At 46.9% G+C, this 21,085-nt stretch overlaps 1 protein-coding gene across 2 annotated transcripts in view; it reads right to left on the bottom strand.

The window, feature by feature from the left end:
* Positions 1-21,085, bottom strand: part of LOC138741053 (sialic acid-binding Ig-like lectin 13) — a 59,070-nt gene that overhangs the window by 18,438 nt on the left and 19,547 nt on the right. For both annotated transcript variants that reach the window (XR_011343300.1, XM_069894532.1), the window contains exons 6-9: positions 16,264-16,291; positions 6,086-6,123; positions 639-698; positions 484-563 (exon numbers count right to left, since the gene is read on the bottom strand). Coding sequence is in view for 1 of the 2 variants with exons in the window: in XM_069894532.1 (XP_069750633.1) it covers positions 484-563; positions 639-698; positions 6,086-6,123; positions 16,264-16,291 (206 nt within the window). In the remaining variant the exon portion in view is untranslated. The remainder of the gene's footprint in view (positions 1-483; positions 564-638; positions 699-6,085; positions 6,124-16,263; positions 16,292-21,085) is intronic.

Raw genomic sequence — 21,085 nt, 5'->3', positions numbered from 1 at the left:
TGGTATCTGGTAACCCACTCCCCATTCGCCCTCTCTTCTTTATCCCTCCGTCTTCTCTCCTTCAGCTCTCCAACTCTCCCCTCTCTATTCAAGGAGCCATACCACACACCCCCCCGCTTGCTGGTGTTCCCTCCCTCACTTTTCCACCTATTATCTCCTGCGTGTTGGACTGTGCTCCTCCCCCCTGCCCCCTTTCCCTTTCCATTTGTTCGGACATCTGCCAACATTTTGCTCATACCCTGATGAAGGGCTGAACCCCGAAATGTTGGTTGTATCTTTATCTTTGCTAATATAAAGTACACTGTTTGATCTTCTTTCTCCAGCATTGTGTTTTTACTTCAATCACAGTGCTGCAGACTTTCATATTTTACTCCAGGCAAACTATTTTGTTGGATATAATTCTTCTAAGGGGTAATTGTCATAAATGTCCTGTAATTGCTGATGTGTTTAAGGGACAGATAAATACAATATTAATATTAATACCTTGAGTGTTTTGTTGCAGAGTTGTTTTGGAGTATGAATTACAATATCTGCATAGGAGACCTCTTCATCACTCTTACTTTCTGCAGAGAAAACAGTCAACATTTATTGTGATAATTTTATACGGAAGGAATTTAAGTCCCTAAATCTTATCTTACCTGTTGGACTTTGCCTGCTGATTGACGGGCTCTTCTTCCTGACCACTGCATAAACTGTATCTGCCAAATGAATGGGAACACGTGAATATTGGAGGTATTCATAATAAACTTATCAAACATTCTGATAGATCAGAAGACAAGGGATGGGATGAGCCCCACATTAAAATAAATACCAACAAATATCAGTTGGGCTGTTTCCATGCTTGAGGCTTTACACATTCATTCATAAGATTTATAGACAGTCTTAAAATTTGTTTCTAGTCAGTAGCACTGAACTCTCTACATAGTAACGACTGTTTTTCAAATATTCTGTTGATGTCAATGAAATTGAATTTCAGAAACAGGATATGACAAACTGGTGTCTGAAAATCTTCTTTTAGCTTGAGAAACCTTACTAAATTAACAGGCATTTTTTTTTTCCACTTTTCAGCATCTGGAACATTCACTGAGCACGAGTCAAACAGTCCATCTTGGATATTGCCCACTGTTGTTCCATTTTGGGCCTGGAGCCTGCACTTGCTGCCCAAGATTCTCACTTGCCCACACTAATCTCTGGATATGGAGCACTTTTTCAGCTGATCTTCATGGTCTGTGGAGTGAAGGTGGCCACAGGTGGTAGCTGGACCTCATGTAATAGATCTCGAGGCCTCATTGTGCTTTGACAGCTCACTCTAATTGTAGGACTTTGAATTCTTATTAATGTTTCTAAGATATTTTAAAATGTACAGTTATTACTTAAAGAAAAAATAAAATGAGAAGTATTTTGAAATTTTAGACATATAAATCACATATTAGATATTTCCTTTCCATTCAGGGCTGGTGTCCCTATTCAAATGAATATTGATATTTCAGTTACAAAAGCCAAGCATTTTACATGTGATCATTCTATATTCAGTACCTCACGCATCTGAGGAAAGTTAAATGCGTTGCTATCTGAGTTCCGTTTGTCTTTCAAATCAGATGAGCAAGGAATCTCCACAAAACGACAAAGCAGTGAATACAAGGCACACAGGAAATTGCAGACACTGTAATATGAAGCAAAACACTCTCTCCTGGAGGAACCCTGCTGGCCCCAGGAGGTGACCACAATTTGGCTCCAAGTTTTGCACCAATAACAGACTCAGATTTTAGATTTATTGTCAGAGTACTGTGGCAGATTATGTTGTTTATATGTTAAATAGATATGTTTTTGGGAGATATATTGGGACAGGTTTGTTAGTGTAAGTCACATACAAATACTGCAAAACAGATCCCTGAAGGTACAGCTGCACTGGATGCGCCTCTGAGCACACTCCGGCTCCTGTCCCTTCGAGCTGTCAGGTTTGGGATGGCTGGCTGTCAGAGCTGGGACAGCCAGCGCAGGCTATCAGAATGGGGACTTCCCCACACTGACACTGCTGCCCCACTCTCCCAACAGCCCGACACAAGCCCCCACACCCACTTCCCCAACAACCTGACACGAGCCCCCACACCCGCTCCAACAGCCCGACACGAGACCCTATATCTGCTCCCCAACACACCAACACGATCCCCCACACCGTGGCGTGGCCAGCATAGAGACACCACGCATGGGAAATCCCCACACCAACAGCCTGTGCCGGCCGTCCCACAGCGCAGGGACCCACGTTGGGCCGCCAGGAGAGCTGGACAGCGGTATGGGGATGTCCCCACAATAACCGCCCAGTCCACAGTGTTGGGACTCATGTCGGGCTGCTGGGAGAGCAGCCGTGGGGACCCATGCCGGGCCACCGGGAGAGCTGGGCAGCGGTATGGGGATGACCCACACTGATCACCTGCATTGGCCGCCCCACGTGGGGACCCACGATGGGTTGCTGGGAGAGCTGGGCAGCGATATGGGGACGTCCCCACACTGATCGCCTGTCCTACAGTGCGGGGACTCGTCGGGCTGGTGGGAGAGCGGGTGTGGGGACCCACACCGGGCCATTGGGAGAGCTGGTGCGGGGACCCATGCCGGGCCGCTGGGAGAGCTGGGCACTGGCATCAATGTGGAGACATCCTGTGGGACATCACCGCGCTGACATCCCATACTGGCTGCCCTTGCCCTGACATCCGGCATAAGGGGTGCAGGGTCAGCAGGGAGGGGAGCTGTCAGGCACTCGCCAGCTGACTGTCATCCCCTTAGCAGCCGCTTTCAGGCAGCTGCATTCATGTGCAGGGGGTGACCTCACTGCTCTGGCAATTATCCCTCCCGGAGGAGGGTTACAGAGTTCATCTAACAGGCACCTCTTGCGCTTTCAAGTGGCCTCCCGACAGCCGCATATTGGCATGAAATGCGGCATTACAAGCGGGGAATTTGGCCACCTGAAAGTGTCTACAGTAGGAGGGAGTGAGAAAGAGAAGAGACAGAGACTTCGGTTCCAGAGGGACAAGCTGGCAAACTTTGGAAGACAGCCTGGTCAAAGGAGAGGACTGGATGTCTGGTGTTTCCCTTCGAATAGGAGAAACAGAAAGGAATTCTGTGATGACCTGAAAGAAAGAGGTTACCATCTGGAGAATCCTGAAAGGGGATAAGTTTTGTCAACAAGACACTGGAGTGGCTGTACTGAAATGAGAAAACTCTCTCTCTAAAAACCAACGAGAACCCTCCTGAGTGGTAACCATTTACCTGTTAAGCACTAAAGCCTGGTGAACTTTATTAATGCTAACTTCTGTGCAGAGTACAAGAATTGCCTGCAACCAGTGAGATTGGACTGTGAACCAAAGAACTTTTCTAAACTTATCCTTTATCCGGAACCCTTGGGGGACAGTGTGTTCTGAATTTCGAACTTTTCCGGATTTCGGAAAGCCAGATTTAAACCCATTGTGCTGCCATATCCACCCCACCCTCTTCTAGTCGCACTACCGTTTCTCCACCCCCCTCACTCACCCGACTCGTGCTGCCGGTCTTCCCCCCCTCGCCCTCCCGGCTCGCGCTGCCAGTCTCTCCACGTCACCCGCTCAACTCGCACTGCCATTCTCCCCCTCTTGCCCACCTGACTCGCACTGCCGGTCTCCCCCCCCCCACCCCCTTCACCCACCTGACTCGCCCTGCCGTCTCTCTCCCCTCAACGGATTTTGGAGCTTTCCGGATTTTAGATGTACGGATAAAGGATTATGTACCTGTATATGCATTACACACACGTGCGCTTAGAATTAGAAGGGGGTTAAGTAGGTTAAGTAAGTCAATAGAGATGTTAAAGTTTGATTCTGTTTCCATGTTCAAAGATAATTAAAAACAACTTTTGTTTAAATAACCCTTTGTATTGGTGTATATCTATTGCTGCTGGGTTTTGGGGTCTTCTGGACTCGTAACACAAGAAAGCTGTGAAAAATGCTAGGAATCTTCTGAGCCCCAAAACAAACAGAAAACTTGCAATGCCCAATGGACCTATGCCTGTTTTATGGAGGGAATATTCTACTACTGATGTCTCTGGTGCAGATAGAATCTGTCTCAAAAACCCTTTGTGTTGAAAGGCTTTACTTTGTAATTGTATGGTTAATGGAAAAATTGGGTGAGCCTTGTAAGGAAGGTCAAAAGGGTATGTAAATGAGGTGGAGGACATCAAAGGTACATGGGGGCAGGGCGAGTAGAGGGGAGGTGGATCTTCATCAACTTTTGAGATTCAAGTATCTTTACAGGTTGGGGTAGGTGAAGAACATATTTGCTTTGAATTTTATTGATCTTAGGTGATCACACACTTGACTACATTCATCATCTTTCTAACAAGACAGAAAGCACTGTGTTTACCTCTTTCGGATGATTTGAGCTTCCTGAAGTTGCCTTTGACTGCCCTCACGTTGCACTGAGAGGATTGCATGCAAATTCAAAGTGAATTTAAATCAGTGGTGCTCAACCTTTTTCTTTCCACTCACATACCACTTTAAGTAATCCCTATACCATAGGTGCTCTGTGATTAGTAAGGGATGGCTTAAGGTAATATGTGGGTGGAAAGAAAAAGTTTGAAAACCACTGTTTTAACTGTACCTAATTGACTGATTAAGTGCACGGTTTCATAACTCCACAGGAAATGGACCAATGACAATTTTTCTCAAGCAAAATATATCAGTAACAATTGGGTCTAGAGCAGTGGTTCTCAACTTTCCCTTCATACCACATACCACTTTAAGCCATCCCTTACTAATCACAGAGCACCAGTGGTATAGGGATTACAAAGTGGGATGTGAGTGGAAAGAAAATGGTTGAGAACCACTAGTTTAAATGCAATCTGATGAGGTTGCTCCATTGCCTGCATGAGGCACAAAGGCACATGGAGGAACAACTATTCATACTCTCTCTCTCTCTCTCTAAGTAGTCCACGGCACATTGGTGTGAACAGCGAATAATCCAGTTTCAGCTAATTCCCTACCTCTTGTGTTCTGCAGCTGTTTCTTTCTTTATCCCATCCACCTGATGTCCTTGCATTATTGTCCCCTTTCCCACTACTCATCAACAGCCCTCCATCAGCAGTTTTGTTTAGCTTCCCCTGTTGGTTCTATCAACTTACTTCCCAAATAGTACACGCTCTGGGTGCCCTCTTCCATCTGGTGCTATCTGCCCACTGCCTCTCTCCTAGTGGTTCCCCTCATCACCTTCCTTCCTGATCAGATTCCAGCATCACCCTCCTTGCTGTCTCAACCTTCAGTCTCCCTTCTCCCCACCTGACCATCTGGCTTTTTTTTCTTCTATATTTTGTCTATCTGCTTCCGTTCATCACTCACCTCCCCCTGTCTCTCAACTTGAAGTTTACCCTTCCCCCAACTGGCCCCATCTGCCCATCATCCTTCACCCCTTCTCCATCCTCCACTCCCATACTGAGTACTGAATTGGAAAGTAAGATAATTTATGTGTCCGAAGTCACCCAGTTTCTCTTAGGCATACTACACGAACCTCATTTTGTTCCATTCCTACTGTTCCTGCACAGTACATATTATATCCCAGTGTCTGTTGAATTAGATGAGTAGTGGATGGGAGAAGTTGGGGGCAAGGCTCTGGGCTGATACCCAGTAGTGGGATGTGATGGTTTTGATTACATCAGCAGGAACAGGGGGAGCAATTATAATGATGGAACAGGAGGGCACTGAATGCCTTGTCTCTCATGTTATGGCCCAGATAAAGTTGCATCCTTAACTGCTGTTAAAGAAGGCCTTAACCCACTGATTAATACCAATTTCAGTGCTCGTGGGTCTTTTCACAATTGACATGAAATAGGTGACATACTCTGGCTGATACCGCTGCATGCCTAACATTACCTGGCACTTCCTCTCACGAAGTGCCATTAATAACCTTGAATGACAGTCTCCAGCTTTGAACTAAAACTAGTCCACCGAGCACAAATTTTGTCCATCCTTGAGGACATGGAGATTGGAGGGCTGCCATGTGACATTTCCATATTTCTGCAGATAAACTTTAACAGGCATTATTATTTATTTGTATACAATGTACGTACCTATGTGGTCATTTGCACTTGAATACATGCTTTCTGGACTTGAAGAGACAGAAATAAAAAAATAAATCAATACAAAGTGGAAAATATTTCAGAAGAAAACACAGTCAACTTCATTTCATTCTCTTTACACTGTCTCCAGGGGTGCAGTGGCGGAACTCACCAGAAACGTCGATAAGGAAGTGTCGGAGCCGCCCCAGGAGATGCCTGGAGCGGCCCCATGAGGTGATGGAGCAGGGCTCCGGTGAGTTCTGGCAGCACTTGCAGCTCTGACTGTCTCTGAGAATGGTCTGAAACTGTCACCATCTTCAGCATTTTAAGGACTTTCGTGACAGTATACCATAATGTCAGAAGCTTCATAGCTTGTGCTATCTTATCTATGAATGTCAGGATGAATACCTTTGTTCATATTTCTTTTCCATACAGACTAATTCAAATATCATGCAAATCACAAAAATACTGGAGAAATTCAACAGGCCACGGAGTATCCATAGAAAACAAAAGGCAGTCAATGCCCTTTGTGCAGATTGTCTTGTGACCCTCAATTCAAACAGTCATCTTTATAAATAAGTATTCAATTAAGCCTGTAATATTTGTCATGTTTTAATCATTTTCTGAATTTATAAATGATGTTAGACTAAAAGCTACTGAACAATAACATTTTATCTTATGGAATTGAAACAACAGATTTTCCTTCAGCAAAAGGGTCGTACAACAAATCAGAACTATTGAAACAACAAGTTACTGGTGAGCTTTTGGAGGAGGGATGAGTACTTTTGATCCAACAAAAGGCTTTACTGTGAAGAGTTTGCTCCCATTGTGGTCATGGTTCCCTGGCACTCTGTTACCAGAGGCGGGGCCAAAGGAAACTGTATTGGAGGTGTGATTCTACTATGCTCCTTTTGCAGAGGTCATATTGCAAATCCATTTCAAACCTGTTTTTTTGTTAGTCAAGAGGTCTCTCATCTCGTTTAATCTTCTCCCTGGGTAATTTACAAGGTAATGCTTTTTTTTTTAATTTAAATTTTGACCATACATGCAGTTAATTGCAAAGTTAAAGTGTACAAGTACAAAAGTAGTCTAATATTTACTCCATGATGGTAATACCCAAAACCCACCCCAAGCCCCACTAACCTTAGAAGAGACCTCAAAAGAAAAGATATAGATATAGAGTGGCGGCCCACCGCAGAGGCGACTGAGCCAGCACTCCAGACAGTGAGCGCAACCAATGGCCAGCAGCCCGTGCAGTGGCACTGGCCCCAACAAGCTAGCGAGGGCAGCTTAAAGCCCAGTGACCCCAAAATGGCACTGATCTTGCTGAGCAGCTAACAGACAAGGACAGTGCGCGGGGAAGAAGGGCATTGTTTGCAGGAAAGTACCCGTGCACGGGAAACCTGCTTTTGTTATGCATGTGGTGACGTCAGCCAAGGGGGGGGGGGGCACAGTAGGAAAAGTGCAAGTATAAAAGTGGGGCTTGAGCCCTAATAAAACTCAGAGCTTTAACTGACTACACCTCATGTGTTTGTCTTCTTTCTAGTTGCCTATGGCCACAATAAAAAATAAGCAAGAAAAATATAAAGAGATAGAAAGAAAGAAAAAGCAAAACGGACAGCTGAAAAAGTGGCGCACAACCCACAGATCATAAAGTCATATTCTCTTTAATTTTCTTTGTGTTATTCCTAGTCTCGAGGATTAGGAAGAACACAACGAAAGATTTACACTTGAAAATTATAAATATGGACCCAAACGTAAAACTATGTCCTACTTACTTCTTTAGTTATAGGTAATCTTCTCACGGGGAATACAGCTATGCATTTTTAGCATTCCAACATGCCATACCTAGATCCGAATTAGACTTCTAAGTAATTGCTGTACATTTTCTCAGATTACAAGATTATTTCTAAAGCCTTGCCAAACAGACTGGTGAAATTTTTGCCAGAATTGATAAATATGGACCAAACAGGCTTTGAGAAAAAGAGACAATCTGCTGATAATGTAAGCAGGTTACTTAGTATAATTCATTTGGCACCAAAGAGAGGTGATCTGAGTGTTGCTGTAGCCTTGGATGCAGAAAGTGTTTGATAGAGTGGAGAGGGATATTTTATTTAAAGTGCTGGAAAGATTTGGACTCGGTCAAATTTTTACAAATTGGATTAAGGCGTTATACAATGAGTTTACAACATGAAGTTATGAACTTTGAATTTAACAATTTTAGGTCACCCACATCTCTGGTGCTTCCCCACCACTCCCACTCCACATACTCTCAGCTTGTCATCTCATTTTTGGTTTCCCCGTTAATTCCTCCCATCAACCCATCACCCCCTTCCCCATTTGGATCCATCAACCCATCATCCCCTCCCCAACAGACTCCACATCATGGACCAGCCTCTACCCCACTCCACTTTGCACTGATAAGAACTAACAATTTTTCCTGCTCCCTCACAGTCCTGATGCCAGATGGCTGTCTCCTCCTTGAGATACTATTCTGCATCCCTTGTTAGCTTCTAAGTGTCCATTAAGAATGCTAAAGTATGTTGTTGTTGCATCTGTCCCCTTGCCAGAAATGCATAGCAGCATCATTCTTTATGGTCCAAGCCACAAATACATTCTTTAAGCTGTATAATAGAAACTATGAAGGTGGCTTAAAACTCACTACACCAATGCTTTGTTGCTTTGTTGGGTCTTTCTTGCTGGAAACACAGGCATCTTTGGATAACTGAAGGCTTAAGTTTCCAAACATATTGAGGCTCATTCTGGAGCCCAGAAATCCTCCTGGATGTGATTTAAATTTCCCAGCATTCTTAGGATTTTTAAAAATATTAGATATCCAGCACTGCCACAACCCAACACTGTCCAAATTACACCTCATTAACCTACTCCCTGCTACATTTTGAACAGTGGGAGGAAACCGGAGCCCCCAGAGAAAACCCACTTAAACAGGGGAAGAGCATACAAACTCCTTACACACAGCACGGGATTTGAACCCAGGTCTGGTCCCAATCGCTGGCCCTGTAAAGGTGTTGCTCTAGCTGCAACATCAACCATGCAAGTAGCAATAACGTGTCCCTCTGAATATCGTACATATTTACTAAAGCCAAGAAGATTATCTCTGCTTGATGGCAATGCTCACCAACTAAGCTTCCTATGTGCCAAAGGAAGGATTCCTATCACAGAAAAGTCCGAAAATAAAAAAAAACTGCATTTTCTGTAAATGTGAAAGAAAAACAAGGTATGAGAAAAGATCAGCAGAAATAGTAAAAGATCATGAACCTGAAATGGTAAATTCACAGATGCTGCCTGCTGAGTATTTCCAGTATCTTGGGTGGTAATTTCCCTGTGATGGCATCCACTAAGTTGATGCTGTAGGTAATTGCAAACATTATTTTATGCCAATTTTACAAAATACGAGTTAAGAAATTAGATAAACTGATATTTACCAAACCAGAGGTTCACTCTTAATCTAATCAATCTGGAGAAAATTTATCAACAGAAAGCAAAATTGTGGGATTCACTGAGGAACTTTCTGCAGACAAGAAGCGACTGAAACTTTTGCAGGGTTGTTGATGAGACTTATGTTTAACATCAATGGGTATAACCACATTGTTATCATGACCACAGCTATTTTTAAGCTGCCCCATTTGTACTTGTTAATACAATCATTACACATCAGAAATTTTAATTTGAAAGTGATTTTAATTAAACAGTTGGCTTTACTCCTATGATTTATCTTTTTCTTTGGCTTGGCTTCGCGGACGAAGATTAATGTCTATGATTTATATAGTTTTGTTAACAGTTTCCTGCGTTGAGCTAGATTATAAAGAGCCAGGGATTAATATACCAGCACCTCCTGATCTGCTCAAATGTCCTTCAGTGTGGAATCCTGAATCCAAGTTTTTTAAAAAAAGGATGATGTTTTAGTTCATGAACATACTTTAGTGTTTCAAGATCCATATAGTTTTGCAGGTCTTCTTATTCATTGTCACAATGAAAAATTAATTCTGTCGTCTTGTGTGGTCATCATACAACAAAGCAAACCTTTTAACCATAATTATTTCATCTATAATCTTAATTAATTTAAAATTATTTTTAGAAACTAATGGTCCAGATTTCACTGACTACTTTACTCAAAATGAAATCTCTGGCAATTTAAGTCAAAGAGCCCATTAATTTCAGTATATATTTATTTTAAATATAATTTTATTACTTTTAAATTGTCCTGTCAAACATTGAACACTTACATTCACTGATTGATTTGGAATGTTGCAAACCAGGTAACCTTCTTCTCTGTCCACTGCTGCATATCTTTTCATGTCATAATCAAACTTACATTTCCACAAATTAATATACTGTGGTGCTTGCAGAAGCTGAAGGAAATCACTGCTGCCACACCGAAGGTCATTGACGACTGTTTCTATTCAAATTCAGCGCGCCCCTTTAAGGGCAGCATGAGCTCAGTCACCTGGTGCATTGTGACATCGTAATTGCTGCCCAGGGCAGGCGCTGGAAGGGATGTTGGAGTCAGAGAGAAAACTCTGACGATGCCATTTCCCCATGGCTGCCCCGCCACGTGGCAATACAAGCGGGGTCGGTTTGCCATGAGGATGTGTGCCGCCACACAACCCCGCCCCCCAGAACCAGCTACGCATCCTATTGCTTTGGCTGCTGGCCCCGGTGCTTGGGCACGGCCATCTGCACTGGCTGTGATAAGTAAATAAGCAGCGTTTAAGTGGTCCACAGTAAACAATTCTTCCCTGCCCCCCTTCTCTTTTCTTTGGCTTGGCTTCGCGGACGAAGATTTATGGAGGGGTAAATGTCCACGTCAGCTGCAAGCTCGTTTGTAGCTGACAAGTCCGAAGCGGGACAGGCAGACACAGTTGCAATGGTTGCAGGGGAAAATTGGTTGGTTGAGGTTGGGTGCTGGGTTTTTCCTCCTTTGTCCTTTGTCAGTGAGGCGGGCTCTGTGGTCTTCTTCAAAGGAGGTTGCTGCCCGGCGAACTGTGAGGCGCCAAGATGCACGGTTGGAGGCGAGATCAGCCCACTGGCGGTGGTCAATGGGGCAGGCACCAAGAGCTTTCTTTAGGCAGTCCTTGTACCTCTTCTTTGGTGCACCTCTGTCTCGGTGGCCAGTGGAGAGCTCGCCATATAACACGATCTTGGTAAGGCAATGGTCCTCCATTCTGGAGACGTGACCTACCCAGCACAGTTGGATCTTCAGCAGTGTGGATTTGATGCTGTCGGCCTCTGCCATCTCGAGTACTTCGATGTTGGAGATGAAGTCGCTCCAATGAATGTTGAAGATGGAGCGGAGACAACGCTGATGGAAGCGTTCTAGGAGCTGTAGGTGATGCCGGTAGAGGACCCATGATTCGGAGCCGAACAGGAGTGTGGGTATGACAACGGCTCTGTATACGCTAATCTTTGTGAGGTTTTTCAGTTGGTTGTTTTTCCAGACTCTTTTGTGTAGTCTTCCAAAGGCGCTATTTGCCTTGGCGAGTCTGTTGCCTATCTCATTGTCAATCCTTGCATCCGATGAAATAGTGCAGCCGAGATAGGTAAACTGGTTGACCGTTTTGAGTTTTGTGTGCCCGATGGAGATGTGGGGGGGGCTGGTAGTCATGGTGGGGAGCTGGCTGATGGAGGACCTCAGTTTTCTTCAGGCTGACTTCCAAGCCAAACATTTTGCCAGTTTCCGCAAAACAGGACGTCAAGCGCTGAAGAGCTAGCTCTGAATGGGCAACTAAAGCGGCATCGTCTGCAAAGAGTAGTTCACGGACAAGTTGCTCTTGTGTCTTGGTGTGAGCTTGCAGGCGCCTCAGATTGAAGAAACTGCCGCAGCAGGGCTCTCTGTGGTCCTCTCCGGACGAACACAAATTGCGCCTCAGCCAGATCTTTCCGTTGATGGGATGGTGGGGTGCCGTAGTGTGATGGGGGCAGCAGGGTGAGGTTGCCCAGTCGTTTACGGAGGTCCGCGAGCTGATCACCTTCGCTGTGTGTCGTTTCGGCCTCCGGTGTGAAGAATTCACCTGGCAGGGAGAGTGGCACGCCGTAAACCATTTCTGTTGATGAGGCTTGCAGGTCCTCCTTGTGCGCCATCCTAATTCCAAGGAGAACCTAAGGCAACTCGTCCACCCAGTCGGGGCCGGAAAGTCTTGCTATCAGAGCAGACTTTAGGAGTCGGTGGAACCTCTCTACTCACTCATTGGACTGTGGGTGGTAGGCCATCGTGTGGTGCAGTGTTACCCCAAAAAGCTTTGCCAGCTGCGACCATAGTGGGAAATTAGGCGCATCTGTCACTCGTGATGTGCACCGACACGCTGAAACAAGAGATCCACTAGCTGACCAAGGCTCTAGCACACATCTCCGCTGACGCCTCACGGACCGGGATGGCTTCCGGCCACCTGGTTGCTCCATCCACTATGGTAAACAGGTACCGCAACTCCCTGGACACCTGCAAGGGGCCCACAACATCCACGTGGATATGGTGGAACCTCTGTGTTGCCAAGTTGAAATGTTGAACAGGGGCTGGCATGTGCCTGTGGACTTTAGACATCTGGTACCTGATGCAGTTGTGGGTTAGCGCTGCCATCTCCTTCTTGAGGACATGCCAGACGAATCGATGTGCCACCATATGCATGATAGTTTTTACTGAGGGGTGGGCGAGATTGTGGATAGAGCTGACGACCCTCGCACTCCACTCTTGTGGGACTACCAGGCATGGTGAGCCGGTGGAAGTGTCGCAGAGTAGAGGCTGGGTGGAGTCAAGAAGATGGATATCCTCGAGCTGGAGACCTGAGTTTCGGCATCGTGCTGCTGGACCTGCGCTAGTTGTCCATAGTCGAGGCCGGGAGCTAGCGTGCTGAGGCCGGACGAGAGAGAGCATCCACGACCACATTGTCCTTGCCCTCCCTCTGCCGGATGTCTGCCATGAATTCGGACAGGTAGGACAGATGGCGCTGTTGCCTGGGCCACCACGGGTCCTTGGCCATAGCCAGTGCTTGGGTGAGGGGCTTATGATCGGTAAAAACGGTGTAAGTTCTGCCCTCCAAGAAGTATCGTAAGTGGCGGATGGCCAGGTACAGCGCCAGGAGCTCCCCATCGAACGCACTGTATTTAAGCACCAGCGGCCGCAAATGCCTACTGAAAAAGGCTAGCGGGCACCACTGCCTGTCCAGCCACTGTTCCAGTATTCCCCCGACCGCTGTGGCGGAAGCATCGACCGAGAGTGCCGTGTGCACTGCCGGGAGAGGGTGCACCAACAAAGTTGCCTCTGTGAGGGCCTGTTTCATTGGAGGGAAGGCCTCGTCTGCCTCCTCCGACCAAGCCAGAATCTTCTCTTTCATCGCAATCAGCGTGAAAAGAGGGGGCATGATGCAGGCTTTCACTCCCCAGTGCTGGTGATAAAAGCACTGTGTTGACTGAGTTTCCTCCAGCTTGTGCTTGGTGGTATCCTGTGGATGGCGGGGCCCCGGCTTGGAGACTTGGCGTAGGGCTGCCTCATTCTACTGTTTTGTGTGACAGAGGCTGCGGCCTTGCGGGGGTCGGGAAAGGCCTCTTCGGACAGATTAAGCCGGGTATCTTTTGGCATCTGTTCAAGAAATATCTGGAGGAAGAGGAAACACGGTTCATGATCCTCCGTCAGGGCCAACATTTTGTCCATAGGGCTGAGGGGCTGCAATCTCCCAACCCATCCAGGCGTAAGAGCCTGGAAGGATGCTGCTGTGGCATGAGGCCAAACTTCCCCAGGAGTAGATTTTTGATGGCGGTATACTTGCCAACTCCTGGTGGCCTGTGAATGATGTCATTCACCATCGCCACCGTGTCCTGGTCCAGCGCGTCCACGACGAGGTAAAATTTTGTGGCGTCGGCTGAGATGTTGCGGAGGTAGAATTGTGCCTCCGCCTGCCCGAACCATGTCTGTGTGCAGTGGGGCCAGAAGGGGGATGTTTGATGGCTACTGTGCTCACCTCGGCTGCGTCCATCGTTCACTGGGTCCAGATAGACGTCTGGGCCCATCAGGGTCACCACTGTGGCGATTGCAGGAGCTGAAGGAAATCACTGCTACCACACCGATGGTTGTTAATGACTGTTTTTATTCCAATTCAGTGCGCCCCTTTAAGGGCACCTGGTGCATTGTGACATCATAACACTGCCCAGGGCGCCTGCTAGAAGGGATACTGGAGTCAGAGAGAAACCTCTGACAACCCCATTTCCCCATGGCTGCCCCACCACGCGGCGATACAAGTGGGCCGGTATGCCATGACGATGTGCGCCACCATACAACCTCCCCCCCCCCCCCAGAACCGGCTACATGTCTTGTCGCTTTGGCAGCCGGCCCTGGCGCTTGGGCACGGCCGTCTGCACCGGCTGTGATAAGTACATGTTATATATACATATATAAAATCAAAAGCAAGAGTCCTCAAACCAAACCCTGAGGTACTCCACTAGTCAAGGCCCTTCAGTCTGAAAAGCTGCTATCTAGATCCTCTCTCTAACTCCTATTACTAAGCCAATTGTTTGTCAAGGTGACTAGTTGGCCTCTTATCCCATGTGCTCTCACCTTCTTCACCAACTTATGAAATGCATTTCTAAAATCCAACTAAATAACATCAATTGCCTTGCCCTCATCTACTTATCCTGCTTGACACATTTTCAAAATGTTCTATCAAGTTTGTGAGACATTCCCACATAAATTCATGCTGCCTCACCTTAATTTTCTCCTAGCCATCCAAATGCTCATAGACTCTATCTTTTAGAATCCACTCCACACCACTGATGTCAGACTAAAAGGAGTATAGCTACTCGAATTATCTTTACAGACTTTTTCATTAATGGCATCATATTTGCATTCTTCTGAAATGTCTCGCGAGTTCAGTGAAGAATTAAAAATGTTTGTCAAGGTTTTAACAGTGTCAGGTTGAGGGAGAGATTTGAGTCGGACTTGGGCACCTCAAGGTCGTCAATGCCAGAAACAGGTTGGTGCAGTACAATTTATTACACCAGTTGTACCTCACACCACAAAAAATACACAAATCAAAGCCTGCAATTTTAGAAAGATTCTTTAGATGTCAAGTGGAGGTTGGAACTTTTGTCCACTCCACCTGGCTATGTCTGGGAAGACCTGGAGGATATCCTGAAAAAAATTACAAAAGTGGATTGTCCACAGGATCTGGTGTTGTACCTTGCAGGAGATACTGGGGATGTGAGTTTTAGATTGAGCAAAGAACAATTTCCGCTCTTGAAGATTGCATTGGCGGAAGTGTATGGAGGTTTCGTGAAAGTCTGACTCCCAACTATAGACCATATGATGGAATATGGCAATGCAGAATTGCATTCCCCTGGAGAAAATCACATACAATCTAAGCAAGAAACACGACACATTTGTTAAGGTGTGGCAACCTTATTTGAAATATATTGGCACACAGATTGATTAGCCCCCCCACCTCCACTTTGAAATAGGGGTACGATAGCAATCCGTCCTAGCAGGGAAACAAAAGTGACCAAGAAAGTTGAAGATAGCGCAGACAACATGGTTTTTTTAGTTTAGTTTTGTTTTTTTTCCCCTTTTAATTTTTTTTTAGTCTTTGTTATTTAGCCATTGTGGATGTTTTTTCCTAGGTTTCTGTAAGGGTCTATGACCCCACAGAATTTATACTTGTACAATTTAATTGACCGTTTTTTCAGTAGGTTGAGGGTGGGGTTGGGGTGGGAGGTGAGGGGGAAATAAACATCGACTCTGTATATTGTACAAATGTTGAAAGATTATACTGTTTGTTTGAATTTTGCGAATCTATGAAAATATTTTTAAAAGTGTCCTTCTTGTCTTCCCCCAATTTCCTGGGAGTTCCTGCCTGGATCTAGAGATTTATCCACATTGACACCATCTAAGACTGCCAACACCTCCTTCACTGCTGACACCCTAGATTATCTTCATAAGATTCTCAGGATTCTTTGCAGTCATTTTCATATATAGTCACAGCACTTCAGTTGAATTTTGGGTCCTCAAAATTATAGAAATTAGCATTTGAATGATCAGATGGAATGTGAAATATACTAATCAAATTCAACAAATATAATTCAACATACAGCATATTATAAACACATTAGTAAAATGTACACGTTAAATGTCAGTATGAAAATATTTGCATAAAATTATAATGGCCAAAGTAAAATAGAGTTCTTACCTCATCTCAGTGGTTACATTAACTGGATCTGGAAAAAAAACATAACTTAAAATCCAACAATCTCAAATTTCAATCCTTCATTATAAATTGTAATTATTAGACAATTATCACTGGTTGTCCTTTGCTTTCTCGAATGAAACCATCACCATGGATTGATTGGGCACACTGAGTCAGACGGATGCCCAGAAACTTCACGCCCAAAGGCTCGGCTGACACTTCAGTGCAATATCAAGAAAATGCATAATTTTATGATATGCTATCCTTCAGACAAAGTTTTACATTTCAACTTTTTTTTGGCCCCAAAATGGATTTACCATGACTTTGCTTTGGTCACGACGATATTTGTTCTTCATTCACCACAAACAAATACAATATATATGGCCATTACCACATTGCTTCTTTCTGAGCTGTTAACTCCTTTTCACTCCTCAAAGATGCTGCCTGAACCTGTAGACTTTTCCCAGCATTGTATGTTTTTATATCATATTTCTCTTTGTGGGACCCTGCTGCATTATAAAACGGCTGCCATGCCTTCTGTGCTGCAATTGTAACGACATTCACAGGTATCTCCTATTTCTAAACCAGTTTGAGATTGGGTAACTCTTCTTCTGCTTCACTAATCAGACTTTATTACTCACATTTTAGCTCTGCCTTAAGGCACTTAACTGTTTGTTGAAAGATTCCACTTCTGCTAAAAGCCAACCTATCAATTCACTTTACATTCTGACTCAGTATTCCAATTAGAATATGGTCATCAAATACTTTGGATGCAGACTGCTTCAATCATACCCAAAGGTTTAAAAGCTGTGATTATCTTTAATGAAACCGATAATAGATGTTTAAAAAATGTTGCTTCTTTCAATATTAAACAGTGCTGAAAGTAAGTTTGCTTTGAACATCTCTTCAGTTCTGGCCTTTGAACACCTGTTTCAAATAGGCATCAATCATACCAGTGCCCAAGAAGAGTGTAGAAATCTGCTTTAATGACCATCGAACAGTAGCACTTACATCAACTGTGATGAAGTGTTTTGAAAGGCTGGTGATGGAGCAGATCAGCTCCTGACTGAGTGGTACCCATCATAGTAACAAGTTGTAGAGCTCGTCGAAAGAACCAAAGACTTGTTGATCCAAACCAAGGCTTTTATTAGCAAAAGACCGGAGCTCTTCACAGGTGGCCGACCAGTCCGGAATGATCCGACCTGGCTAGGGACACAACCCTTTAAGGCCCAAACAATAGGTGTGGCTTAGCTCTCAGCCAATCGCTGTAAGCACAGTCTAGATACAGTAACTATATACACTATGTACATTGGTGATAGATCTGTACTATCACATTCACCCCTTCTTGGAGAATTGACCCTGGAAAAAAAAACAAAAACGAGGGAGAGAATGAAAAGGAAGGGGTAGGTCAAGGACTGTAGCGGTCAGGGGGTCTGACCATCCGGCGTGACCGCCGTGGTGCCGGGATTGGGGTCGCTGGAGTGGTGTCGCCAGCGGGCTCATCGGGTGCGACTGCTCCGTCGCTCAATTCCCCAGTCGTTTTGTCGGCAGGGTGGCCCGAGTCATTGGGGTGCTGTTGGTCCTTCTGTTGCGGCACGGGGCCTGGAGCATAAGGAGTTGGGGGGTTTGCTGGGTCTACCGCGTCCTGAACTAGGTCCCGCACCGAAACAGTGTCCTCCCGCCCGTCTGGGAACTCCACGTATGCGTAATGTGGGTTCGCGTGGAGTAGAGTCACTCGGTCGACCAAGGGGTCGTTCTTTGAGTGCCGGACGTGGCGTCGCAAAAGGACAGGGCCAGGGACGGTGAGCCATGCCGGTACAGTGGTTCCCGATTCGGATTTCCTCGGGAAAAGGAACATCCTTTCGTGGGGGGTGGCATTTGTTGCAGTACATAGGAGGGAGCGGATGGAGTGTAAGGCACTAGTGAGAACCTCCTGCCAGTGAGAGGTGGGGAGACCTTTAGACCGGAGAGCCAGTGTAACCGCTCTCCATATGGTGGCATTCTCCCTCTCGACCTGGCCATTACCGCGTGGGTTATAGCTCGTGGTCCTGCTTGAAGCAATACCACACTCCAGAAGGTACTGTTGCAGCTCTGCACTCATGAATGAGGACCCCCTATCACTGTGGATGGAATTGGGGTACCCGAAGATGGTGAAAATACTGTGAAGGGCCTGTATCACTGAGGTGGCAGTGGTGTCTGGGCAGGCCACAGCGAATGGGAAGCGGGAGTATTCGTCGATGGCCGTAAGGATGTAGGTATTACAGTTGGTCGACGGTAGGGGTCCCTTAAAGTCTACGCTAAGACGCTCGAAGGGGCGGGTGGCTTTGATGATGTGGGAGTTATCCGGACGGAAGAAGTGGGGCTTGCATTCGGCGCACACCGAACAGGCTCGGGTCATGGAGCGGATCTCCTCAACTGTGTAGGGTAAGTTGCGCGCCTTGACAAAGTGAGCAAACCTAGTGACCCCTGGATGACAGAGCGCCTCATGGAGTTTCCGTAGTCTGTCCATCTGTATGCTGGCGCACGTCCCCCTGGAGAGCGCGTCAGGCGGGTCGTTGAGCTTACCAGGCCGGTACAGGATGTCATAGTTAAAGGTGGAGAGTTCGATTCTCCATCTGGCAATTTTGTCGTTTTTTATCTTACCACGCTGGGTGTTGCTGAACATGAAGGAGACCGCGCGTTGATCAGTCAACAGTGTAAAGCGCCTCCCAGCAAGGTAATGTCTCCAACGACGTACCGCTTCAACTATGGCCTGGGCCTCCTTCTCGATCGAGGAGTGTCTACTCTCCGGACCCTGGAGGGTTCTGGAGAAGAAGGCTACAGGCCGACCGGCCTGGTTCAAGGTGGCTGCCAGGGCGAAGTCGGATGCATCGCTCTCGACTTGAAACGGGACAGACTCATCGATCGCGTGCAGCGTCGCAGCAGCGATGTCAGATTTGATTCGATCGAAAGCCGCTGTGGCTTCGGTCGAGAGGGGAAAAGAGGTGGTCTTGATAAGAGGACGTGCCTTGTCGGCGTAGTTTGGAACCCATTGGGCATAATACGAGAAAAGGCCCAGGCAGCGTTTGAGAGCTTTCTGGGTATGTGGGGGGGGTAAGTCCATTAAGGGACGCATGCGGTCAGGATCTGGCATGACTATCCCGTTTTCCACCACACAACCTAGAATAGCGAGTCGTGTGGTCCGGAAAACACACTTGTCCAAATTGTAAGTCAGGTTTAGCTGACGGGCAGTTGAAGAAATTTGTCTAGGTTGGTTCATGGTCCTGCATGTCGTGGCGGCAGATGGTGATATTGTCCAGATACGGGAAGGTAGCGGTTAGCCCGTTCTGGTCCACCATCCTGTCCATTTCCCGCTGGAAGACCGCGACACCATTTGTGACCCCGAATGGTACCCTGAGAAATTGATATAGCCGCCCATTCGCTTCAAAGGCCGTGAATGGTCGGTCTTCGCAGCGGATCGGGAGCTGGTGGTAGGCCGAACGTAGGTCAATAGTGGAGAAAATGCGGTACTGGGCGATCTGGTTCACCACATCCGTGATGCGTGGCAGCAGCGGCTGTAGCGTCGGCCCCGGAGGTGTCCGTGGCGGCGGCAGCAGCGGCTGTAGCGTCGGCCCCGGGGGTGTCCGTGGCGGCGGCGGCAGCAGCGGCGGTAGCGTCGGCCCCGGGGGTGGCTGTGGCGGCGGCAGCAGCGGCGGCAGCGTCGGACCCGGGGGTGTCCGTGGCGGCGGCAGCAGCGGCGGCAGCGTCGGCCCCGGGGGTGGCTGTGGCGGCGGCAGCAGCGGCAGCAGCGGCGGTAGTGTCAAGTGTTCCGCACGGGGGCGAGAGGCAGGCCATCACCATGGTTGCGACGGTGGGTTGCCCCTTCCGGGTTCGGCGTCTCCGTGACGTCAGGCGTTGCCGTGCAGGGGAGCCCTCGCTCTCATTGGACGAGAGCTCTGGGGAAGAAGAGTTTGAATGGGATAGTGGCGGTTGAGCTTCACACGAGGCACTGTGTTTGCTGGCGGCCATTTTAGACCTACAGACTGCAGCAAAGTGGCCCTTTTTAAGGCACTTCTGGCACCTGGCTTTTCTTGCTGGGCACTGGGATCTGCTGTGCTTGTCCCTCCCGCAGAAATAACATTTCGGGTTCGCACGGGGCAGGGTAGCAGCAGCCGAAAGGCCGTCAGGGGTAGGGTAGAAGGGCACTCTACTCACATCAGAACGAGGGGTCCAGTCCCTAGAGAGCTCGGTGGACTTTAAGGCTGCATCCTCCATTGTGATTGCAATCCGGGCCACGTCCTCTAGTTTTTCTACCCCTTGCTCGAGCAAACGCAGCCTCACTTCGTTCGACCGGAGCCCGGCCACATAGGCATCCCGGACGAGGTCGCTAGTGATCTCGGCAGCAGTTTTGTCCACACAGTTACAGTCCTTGCCCAATGCCTTTAATACTTGTAAATATGCCCTGCTGGACTCGCCGGGCTGTTGCTTCCTCGACGCAAGCATGAGCCGGGCATGAACTCTGTTCACCGGTTGATCATACAGTTCCTTCTGTACCTTTATGGCTGCGGTGTAAGTGGTCTCATCCTGGATGTTCTCGTAGACTCTCAAGGACACCATAGACAGCAATGCTGTTAGACGCTGGTTATCCTCCTCTACCTGAATGAATCTCAGGAAGTTTTCAAAGTTCAGCAGCCAGAACTTAAAGGCTTTGAAGGCTGTAGCTGACTGTGGGTCGATATCAAGTTTTTCTGGCCGAGTTAAACGCTCCATCCCTTTCAAAAAAAATTCTTTTTGCTAATAAAATTGTAGAGCTCGTCGAAAGAACCAAAGACTTGTTGATCCAAAC

Source organism: Narcine bancroftii, chromosome 8 (assembly GCF_036971445.1).
Source record: "Narcine bancroftii isolate sNarBan1 chromosome 8, sNarBan1.hap1, whole genome shotgun sequence".
Taxonomy (NCBI): Eukaryota; Metazoa; Chordata; class Chondrichthyes; order Torpediniformes; family Narcinidae; genus Narcine; species Narcine bancroftii.
The sequence above is the reverse complement of the archived record's forward strand: the minus strand, read 5'-3'. Positions and strand labels throughout refer to the sequence as shown.